General features: G+C 41.7%; 1 protein-coding gene across 1 annotated transcript; it reads right to left on the bottom strand.

Annotated features, from left to right (window-relative positions):
* Positions 1-791: 791 nt before the first annotated feature.
* T265_12923 (hypothetical protein) lies at positions 792-10,161 on the bottom strand (the record flags this gene model as incomplete). The annotated part of the gene is made up of 3 exons (XM_009166291.1): positions 792-931; positions 2,681-2,737; positions 10,110-10,161. Coding segments are annotated over 3 exons (198 nt in total), but the record flags the coding sequence as incomplete, so codon positions are not given.
* Positions 10,162-10,668: the final 507 nt, after the last annotated feature.

Genomic DNA, 10,668 nt, shown 5'->3' with positions numbered 1-10,668 from the left:
TGGAATATCTGGGCTCATCGGAAGTAGCTTGAAGAGCATGACCGAAGTGGGATCTCGTATGCGTGTTTTGGAGACACGACATACATCGATGGAAAGGGAAACCAAAGTTTTAGCAAGGGCTGCTTTTTGCCCAATTTGACCTAGAGTACGGGCCCTAAAGGCTGATCAGATCTTTTGAGGTGAGCTAGTGACTTATTTGACTTATTATTCTGGGCGAAGTTCCTTACACAGAATGGTGGCTAGGAGAGTGGCAGTTGGGTTGATCGCATTGCATTGTTTGATGGGAGTTTGAGAGAAGACCGGTAACCGAAGAGCCGCAACTGCGAGTGATACTTCCCGGTTGCCCAGGCCAAAGAAATGGAGTTTTGGTTGAGATACCTCACCTTGAGCCTTTGACTCAAAATTATGACACACAAGACGGTGGAAAGTCTAGGGTTTTGTTCAGGGACCCTTCTCCTAGAGGTCCAAACCACGAGAGTTAAGTTTCTTTCGGGGGACCCTTCCCAGAGTGAGACTCATCGGTATGGCCCATTTGGCCGAAGGAAAACGGTCTGACCCGAGGGTACAGGAAGTAATTTATTACTGTCTCATTTATACTGCGTGTGCGCATAATAGGTGCCTTTTAGGCGGCACCGGACTCCTTGGTTTTAAAGTATTTCCATTATACTGAATAATACGCTGACTGTCACAGTCAATCGATGGGCAATCGGAGTGTGCTTTTTTCGGACCGACCTCTACCCATCCTTCCTCGGGTGAAGGCAGCATGTCTGCTTCCATGAATATGAGCATGTTAGTTGCTTGGAGGAAAGGTCTTACTGATCTCACACTCATATCGCAGAGGACAGTACGAATGCACTTCCAGACCCCCTCGTAATACGATTACTCGCAGTATGATGACTCGCTCTTCGTCGCGATGCTCACCGTTGGCCATCTGATATCATTGAGCATGCAGGAACTGCGTTCCATCCAGAATAGCCAGTTGTGCCCTCAGTAAAAACATCGGTGCATGCACAGTGGATATATTAAACCAAACTCATTGACATTCTGGGACTCATTAGGTGGGTGCACTTACCGAGTTTTCGTCTCTTCGAACACCACCCTGTTCGTATCCGGTGGAATGCACTCACCTGCGTAGTAAGTTGGTGGTAACGAGAGACTCAGCTAAATCCCAGCTGATTCGCTCGTTTATGGTGCTCTCCAAGTGAGTTGATGGAGAGGGGCCAGCCGATGTTTCACTTGGTACTATATTCCTGAAAGTATACTACGATATCTCGAATAATGTACCAGATGAAACATGAGAGGCACTGTAATATTCATTGATGAATACTACGGATGACAAATTCAGCTTGGATTCAGTTAAGCCCCTCAACGACCCTAACTGGCTTTCTATAGGAGGCTGTTTCGTTCGAAATTCGATGTGCTTGTGAAGATACTGAGCACGCAATTCAAACGGAAGGAAGAACATCACTGGAATGAACGTGAACCTACACAAGAGGCAAGCGCAGTGTCAGATGATGTAGTGCAGACACCAGTCAATGTCACACGTATGCGCGTCGATTCCGAAGATGCGCCCAACATCTGGTGGGGTGACGGCTAACGTCCGTCATTACCGTAAATAGGTCTTCTAGTGAATTCCACATACGGCATCATGTCGAAACCACACAACGTACCGGGGTCTGGTTTGTGTTGATGTGGAAGAAATAGATATTAAGCTATAAACATAACGCAGACCAACAAGTGGGCAGTTCAGGGCCAGCTGCGGATCCGTGGCATCGTAATTATCGAACAGCTGGTCTGCCAGCTGAGCTGCTGAGGATGTGGATTCACTTAAGGACTTTTCTGTTCCCTTTCTGCAGTGGTATTCACGTTCCTGAATGAGGTTTCCGTTTTCTTTTTGCCAGTTAGCAGGTTGGCTGACGCTGACATAAGATAAACGTTTTTTTCATGTCAAAATCTGTGGCTTTCATAGGTTGTTGTTTTCTGTTCAGCGGCCTTCTTATAGAGCATTCAAAGAATTAAAGTGGGAGTAATCTTCACATCTAGGAGCGGTTTTCATTGGCCCTGGCTTTTGAACACTAAATACCCTGGTGTTGAGAATTCTACCTCCGCCAAAGGGAATGCTGTAGACTTAACTACAGTGTATGTTGGTCAACTGCTCCAGGCAGGCGGAAATTGCTTGAGTACATCGCATCTATTTGTTCTACCAGCCAGGCAAACAATCTTAGGTTTGCAACACACTGGTATCGATAGTGACCGCTGCGTGAACAGGTTATCATTAAGTGACATAGTTTCGCCAGGTCACACAAAACCATGGGCCCCGATCTGAGAATTCTGCTCACAGGTGAGATGTTTTTCTGGCAATGTTTATTCTCTCAAAGGTGACTTGGTACTTATCAGAACCACAGAATTTTCTATCTTTTCATACTTCCTCAATACAGTTAACGAAATATAACTTAGAGTTCGATATTTTGGTCTAGTTACTGAGCTCAGCTCATAGGAAACTGATAAACATTGGCATAAAACAGCGGGTTTTCTCAACTTTGATATGGCACACACTAGTACAAACTCAATACCAAGTAAGCCGTGCAACTCTACTAGTTGCACCATCATTCTGAGTTTGAATTAGCGGCTTTATACGTGATGACACCAGGATACTATGGACCAGTGCGCCTGAACGTACCAAACCGTCGGGATAGTCAGCACATCCAATCCATTCGATTGTTCCGGTCCGACTGTTCTTGGCGGATAAAAAGTGAAAAAAAATTCGATATCACAAAATGATCAAACAATGGAAACAGTAACTCTGGTTACGTGTGTAGGATTGTTTCAGGTTTTTTGTAGGAAGGAGGCCAAGACAGTCTGCAGAAAAAACTAGCCACAGTGGACAGCGATTTTAATAGGTATGATAGATGACGGTCTCACCAAGGACAATTATCAATTTTCGGAAGTATCCGAATTTCTGTTACATTTTGGAAAGAAATTTTTTATTAGCTAATCGCCAGCACAATCCACTTCCAAAATTGTCTTTAAAAACTTCTACCCGATAGGTATGTCACTACGTGAGTAAATTTGCACCCCTGAATAGACGAGGCAAAGCACGAATCATGTTGGGGCATCTGGTATCTGTCTTTGAATTTAAAGTTCAAATAGTGCAACCTCAATCATATACGTGGTTGATGCAACCCACCTGTCAACGGCGAAAGCAGTCTATTCCATTAGAAATAATTGTAATTCAAGTGCAACTTCCACATTTGTTTCCTTTGGCGATGGATTGTGTGTACCTTGATTTCAATTCCTTCACTGTTTATATATTTTGACTTTGTTTACGCAGTTTCCTCTAATATAAACGCCACTATCTTACTTTCGGTGGAACTCGGCGATCATTGCGAGGCTATACTTCTTTAATTAAATTTTGCTGTCTTCAGGGTGATATGAGTTTTGTGGACAGTAGTATGTCAGTGAGCTGCTTGCGTGTCTGTAAGAATTATGGGTTGACTAAATGATGAATGTAAGCAAAGGAACGGCCATGCATAATGAACAAACGCAGTTTCATAGTTGGGATACCACACACTGTGAGCGATGTTGTTGAGCTTTCAAAGGCTGAATTTACACAGGAGATTTCCACACAGGAGATTTGATTGGTGACTGAACTTCAGAGACATCTGAATACTTTTCACAGTTCTGGTAGGTGTGCTTCGTTGACTGTGCGGTTCTCGTGAATTTGTCTGTTTCTGAGCCAATTATTTTTTACATTTCTCCTTAAATTTTAACTAAGTTGTAACTAATAGGTTCGCTGGGCCTTAGAGTACGCAGCGAGTTGTCCGCGGCACGCTTGACATAGTTCATTGTATCATGTTGCACTTTTCCACACACCCTTTTCTTATGCATGATCTGTGTGTTGCCGCAACTCCAGTGAGGTTAGCCTGAATAGGAGAGGTGACTTTTCATTGACTGCTTCTTCTCCATGGTATCTCCGAACTTTTTCACTCTTGTTTCAGCGCTAACATTCACGAAACACGAATCGCAATTCACCGAATATCAAACAGTCACCAAATTCTCCACATCAAACAGATTACGCCTTATCGTGCATCAGTTCGGCGCCGTGTGTAACCTTGGAGTCGAGCAACAATATAATTTTTATTCGAAACATGGCTTTCGCTTGTCTTGTCGCAGCTTGACTGCGTGACTATGAACCAAGGCTACTTCAGTGGCATTTAGTTCTCCCCACCTGATAACATTCGTTGAAAACCTAGATTTTTGACTCAGCTACGAATTGAGGATGTCCTTTGTATGTGCGATACACAGACCTATCAGAGATGCTAATCCGACCATTTACTCCTAAAATTGCGAAACTAAAACGTTGGCTGACCCTAATCTCTGGTCTAATATCTCTTTGATCCACCCAGTAGAACAGCAAAACTTTGTCTAGAGAACGAAAAGGTAGAACGAAAAGTGATAACACGTAGTAAGACAGCAAAAAGATGGCGAACCGTGCAGCCAATTAGATTTTATAAGGTACACATTTTTAACGTAGCAAGCTGAATTTTGTCCGTACATGTAAAGTGTACGGTACCAACAGATACACCGTGTCAGCAATAATCATAGAAACGAGTTGGCTTTTACACACCAGATGCATAAACAAAAACCATATTTTGTGAATTATTCGTGTATGTTTTCCTTTACACTGTGCACTGAAATTCAGTCCTCTGATGTGCGAAAAGGGCCTAATACAGCCACACCAACGCAAGCGAATAACAATATGTTCGCCTTTAAGCAATACGTGTAGTTTGCCTGATACCAAAACTACCTACCGATCCTCCAGAATGCACAATAGGAAGACATTTCAACAGAGAATGTAACGTGGCAACCTCAAAACCTTGTGTGTATGAAACACTTGCATCTAAAAATCACAGCATACGAAACGTTTTTTTCGGTCACAGCTCGAACCATATGACTCCAAAACGTTGTTAGTGGTTTGCACTAATACATGTCTTCGCTTTCGAAAACCTGACAATAATGAGTTAAATCCGTCAGTCCGGGAGTTTGACTATTAAATATTGTTTTTAGCGACCTATCCAGTTTGTACCATTGAGCTTGATGCTTAATGACTTTGAGCGGAACGTGCGCGTAAGACTAAAATTTCATGTTACGTTTCGTTTAAAAATGGTGCTTTCTGGTTAAATGGGTAGAGTACCAGGCCGTCTTGGGCATTACTTAGGATTGCGGATGCAGTGGGAACATTTGGCGAACACCTGTCAAGTACACACAGCTCTTATGTCCTGTTTACTTCTGGCAATTGGACAACCCATTTTAGTTTGTATCTGTCGATTAATAGTGATGCTAGAACGTCCATCACAAGAGATAAACAAGCAGTAGTAAATAACCTATCTGACTGATGTGCTGCATACTCGAATACAACTGCTCGTATTCTTCTAATTTCCGGAATTCGAGCATTGTAATTATCGTTAAAAAGTTTAGTGTTGTTCTTTAGAATGACACCCATCTTCTGTTACTTGTACGAAATGGGACCGAACTTCTCTCAAAACTGAATAAAAGCTTACAAAATCTGTTACCATTGGATTTAACTAAATAGTGAAAATCACAAACTTTCTAGTAAACGTTCGCATCCTACTCAGTGCTTGTTGAAACAGTTACGCACAGTGGTTCTAAAGTTCGGTTGACCCCGAGAGCAGTCGACTAGATACTGTTGCGTACATGTGTGAAATTTGACACCCCCCGGCCGAGGGAGAAGTCAAAAGTATAGGGACACCGAGCTGTTGTTTTTCGGTCAACACAGCTTATCACCAGGGTCAAATGTGCATCTGAAACTGCGATTTATCAATGGAAAAACAACATGGAGTGGAAATATTTGCCACTAAGAGTAAAAAATATAGGTTTCCCGTCCTTAAATACCACTTGAAACTAGTGATGGTCAGTTGGTGACTGTAGCATAAAAATAGACACACGAAATTCATAGAAAAGCTAATCGCCCATGCTTTTATCAGTTAAAAGGCCATTACCATACTAAAAAGCTTAGCTAGGACATTAGGCGGAGTTCCTGTTGCGCAAAGGACCTTTATCACGACTGAATATTCTGATGAATGCACAGGTTTTCGCCTGTAATTTGAACAAATGCAAAATTAACTTGCATGAAACTTGTTGTAGTAAGCATAGTCTTAGACAAACACTCATTTAAAATTCAATCGCGACTGCAACTGACAGTGGATGTTTTCAAATGAATGAACTCAGTGTTTTTTTCTCAGGGGAGAATTTCTGTACGACTAGATAAAGGCTTCAAAGCGAAAGTTACAAAAAAGATAGAAGATTCGTTTAAGATAACAGGACGGTCGGTCCCGTATGGGGGGCGAAAAGAGATGCACATGATCGGGAGGATAAAAAGACTGAGAGTAATCCAAAACACACATCCAAGTTCGATTAGCGTCTGTTGGTGGAGTGGATATTCTTTCATATAAGGGCACATACATAGACACGTAGGCAAATCCTTTGCAGAAATCGACCCAAAACTGCAGTACTTTTCAAGGGAAATCAGTAGCTTTCTGGCAGGTTGTATTCATCTTGTGAATTGGATGACGTTATAGTTCGCAGAAAAGACTGTTTGATGAGGGTCAATAATCCGTGACAGATTTCAGTCGCATTTTCAGAAAAATCATAAAGGTGCGGTGCGCATTCCGATTAATTACCTGATTAGATCCAAGTGAATAACTTCGCGCTGATGGCGGGTTCCGTCTCGTTGATTACAGAAATGACTGGGTGGGAAGATTTTTGGAATTGACTTAACTGCATCTTATTTAAGGTTGTAAGGTTGTGAACGCGATCACAATCACTAATTTAGTTTTGAGGCTTTACTCACTTGCAAGTAGTTCGATGAGATCTTTCTATAGTACGTTGGTGTCCACATTTATTTTGACTGGGCTCTCAATGTGCTTTGAAACGAACTAGGATGCTACAAAAGTACGGGCATCCTCAGACGGCTACCTTTGATCCCACAGTGTTCAACGTGTACTCAATGATACATGCAGTTTATTGCTTAACGTTTAATGAGCATATTAGTTTTAGCATAGATTCATTACGGTGTGTGGGAACTATCTTTTGACTACTACTGGGGTGGAGCTAATGATGAATATATTGCCAATTATATTTATCAGACTGAATGACAACTATACAAAGAAAATCTGTCCCAAAAAATAGAGAGAGTGAAAGGTAACTTTCCTGTAGCTGGGGAGATCAGAACGGTCCAAATCCATTGTGTTATAGACTGCTATTCCAAACAATTTGTTCTCAATTAGAAATCAATTATTTGACTGTTTTTTCACAAGTACTTTGTTCAGAGCAAACTGTGTTTATTTTACAAGTTACTATCTTCAGTTAGCTGCAACTCCAAAAACGTGTGGGGCCGTTGCCTCTCCAATCAGAAGAATGAACCTTGCTGCCCTCCCTAAGCTTGAACAAGCTATGATTTCATTTCAGGAAAGGTAAGGCCCTTGAAATTAATGTAAAACTACAAACTAAGTGGAAGAGGACAGCAAATACAATTGATAATTCACTGAGAAAGTGGTTATTCACCATGCTTTTTCGAATGCGAGGTTATGCAGGGATTTTGTGGAGTCCAAAACCAGGACCTCGCTCACCCATTTCGCTTTTCATCAGGCAAGAGGCAAGCCATGCATATCATCGAAACTTTAAGGCTGACGATCGCCTTCGCTAGTAGTTTTTATCCCGTTTCTTTGCACTGGTTCCGAGAAGCAGACATGCTAGTAAAGTCGGTAGCACATAAATCGTGGTACATACTATTTTTTTCAACTTACCTCAACACATTCACTATGAACGTTCTACCACACGTGATTGGTGCGACCAGGTTACGACTGAATAAGCTACCGATTGGGTGAATTCTCCCCCATTTGATTTTCTCAACTTGCATTTTTATGCCTTGTGAAAATGAGCTAAAAACGGAGAGAGTTGGAAATGTTAAGAATAACTGAGTCTCTGCTCACGGTGATCGTAGATCAGTCAATTGGTAGAAGGAATTAACACCAGGAAAATAACATCTTAGTCTCAGTAATTCTTCCAATTAGCCTAAGCGCAAAAACAGGTAGTCAAAAGAGTACGTTTTGAAGTCTCCCATTCATGACCTCAAGGCTGTCGGATATTTAGACCCATCAGTCTTCACTCATCGAAGCCAGTAGCGCAAAGTCGCCTTTTACTATGTCTCATGGAATGCTGATGAAGTGGTTCTAAACAATCAGACGCACGTCCGTTATAGTCATACGTGGTATGAGAAGTCTCGCATTTTAAGGAATCAACAAACGCAATTTTTGATCCGAAGATCTGAATTCCAGAAGCTTAGGAGGATACATATATTCTGGCTGCTAGATGCAGAATGCACTGATGATACTTCAAGAATGCGACAAAGTATACGAAATAGCAGTTAGCAGCAGTAAATTTATAAAGATCTCGTGCATGCCATTAGTTTCGGTCTGCTGAATCGTCTTGACTGTTTTGTTATCTAGATCACTGATCTTTGAAGGTTGCTTTTTATTGCACCCGAATCACGATCCACTTCTTCAAAGGTGCATACCTTTGAGGTATGACTTGATTTCACTTGCGTGGATCATATACACATGGGAAGATCCATTCAGTTAATAACTTATTGGCGCTGATCTGCATCATTTCAGGCATAATAAGAAAGTCTTGTAGTAAAATTTTTCTAAGTCAGACTGTATTGGCTACAATCCCCTGTACATATTGGTAAAAATAATGGAAAAAGAACGAGAGCGACGATTTCTTTATGAGAAAGGTTTCCAATCAACCAGAATGATCTTCAGCTAAAACAACAACACTTTAAATTAAATGAAATCAAGACTAATCCGGAACGCATAAATATGAAAAGCGGACCCACGGAAGAATTGAAAAATTCACTTCTTGATTACAGTCTTCCATAATTTGCAAGTCACTGATTGGCCTGCCATTTCGTCTCAGCTTCGTGGAAAAAAGAACGGTAATTACGAGGAACGATGTATATCACAAAGGTAATTAGTTTACTGAAACGAAAATGTCCGTGTTTTTATACACGAAATCAGAAAAACACACAGAAACACCCTATTTTTTGTACCAAATCTTCGCTCACATCTGGCATTTCGGTCCTCCTTGGCCGTTAATTGCTAATGATGATATCGCCGGACTTAATAGTCTGAAAATATCTTTTCTATCTACCTGTACGACCATTTATCCAACCCATTTAAATGTATGAATGCAACAATTTTTCAAGCACCCTGTAGAACGTAGAGACCACTACAAAAAGAGTTTCGTACCCTTGTTAACATTAGGTCTACACTGGTACCCACAATGGATGAGACTGGTCACTACCCCTAGGTATGAAGCGATATCAAACTTGCTAAGGGGGAGATTGAGCTTCGGTGTTAGTTTCACTGCCTCAACGCAGTTTCTGAAAAATCTGAAAGGTATGCCGTTTGGATACACAGTCTTCAACAAGTGTTTTACTACTTTTATTTGGACATTGCGTGTGGGCGGCCACGTTCATTCCGTTTTGGTGAACATCAGTTTGCCTATAAGCCCACCATGAAGCCACTATTAGGGCTGGTTGGATATTGCCCTTTTAGAGTATTTCCTTCATCAGACAACAGCTAAATTTTGCTACTATCCTTTAAAGTGCTGATTGCCCAGTGTGCCAGGTGTGCCTGTGCTACGCTGCTCCTGACGTATGACCTTTTACTGGAATTCTGTTTGTCTTGTTAGGTGCCATAAGTACCATGGAAATAACCAATCAGACACTGCAGTGGAAACGTAACGGGACATTACAGAAATGTCCAAGGTAATGATAGAAATAGAGCCGTTCTGTGATCACATATCAACTTCGCGGTCATTTTTATTGCTAACGTGATTCACATCACATTCAAATCTAGTAAGCTAGTATTCGGTTGCATTTTACTAAAATTCGAATAACCAACACGTCAAGATTTGGGTTTCCAAAGTCTCAAAATTGGACCTCAGTGCCAGTTGGAAAGCTGCGCAGAAGAGTAAATGTCTCAAAAAAGTCGTTCAGCTGTAGCACCCTTTCGGTGTTTAACTACCATGCCACCAGAAAGAGGCGCGAGGGCTTGGATGCTGCCAGGTTGTCCAAGCCTAGACAGGGGAAGTCGAAAGGCGGAGGTTGGGTTTCAAATAACGAACGCTCCGGTCAGTAAATTCACGCTCTAACCACTGAGCAATCTCGCCAGTATCTCACGCAAAGATATTTGTGATAGAGTTGAGCACCTTCCTAGACCAGTCATTTCGCATGCTTTTAATTGTTTTCTCCCTGTTATGCCCAACAGTGCAGTTTCGGCTTCCCTCGACTTCCACATTTCATCAGTGCTTTCCAAGATTTTCAATTCTGACACCCTACTCGTACTAGACACCCGACCCAATAATGACATACTCAGCTTGTCCATCGGGATGTTAAACATCCAATCACAATCTGGTTAGCACCTTAATCCAAAATCCATACCTTTGAATTTTATTGCCACTAAGACAAGCGGCCGCGGTGTCATCTTGGTCCAGCAGTGTTTGAAAATCCCACGAGTCTACATCTGGAATTGTCTTGGAAAAGCACGTTGGTTTTTGATTTCGTAAAGTTTGGACTGGAGAAGC

The sequence above is a fragment of the Opisthorchis viverrini genome (assembly GCF_000715545.1).
Source record: "Opisthorchis viverrini unplaced genomic scaffold opera_v5_24, whole genome shotgun sequence".
NCBI classification, from domain to species: Eukaryota; Metazoa; Platyhelminthes; class Trematoda; order Opisthorchiida; family Opisthorchiidae; genus Opisthorchis; species Opisthorchis viverrini.
This window is presented reverse-complemented; position numbering and strand designations above follow the sequence as displayed.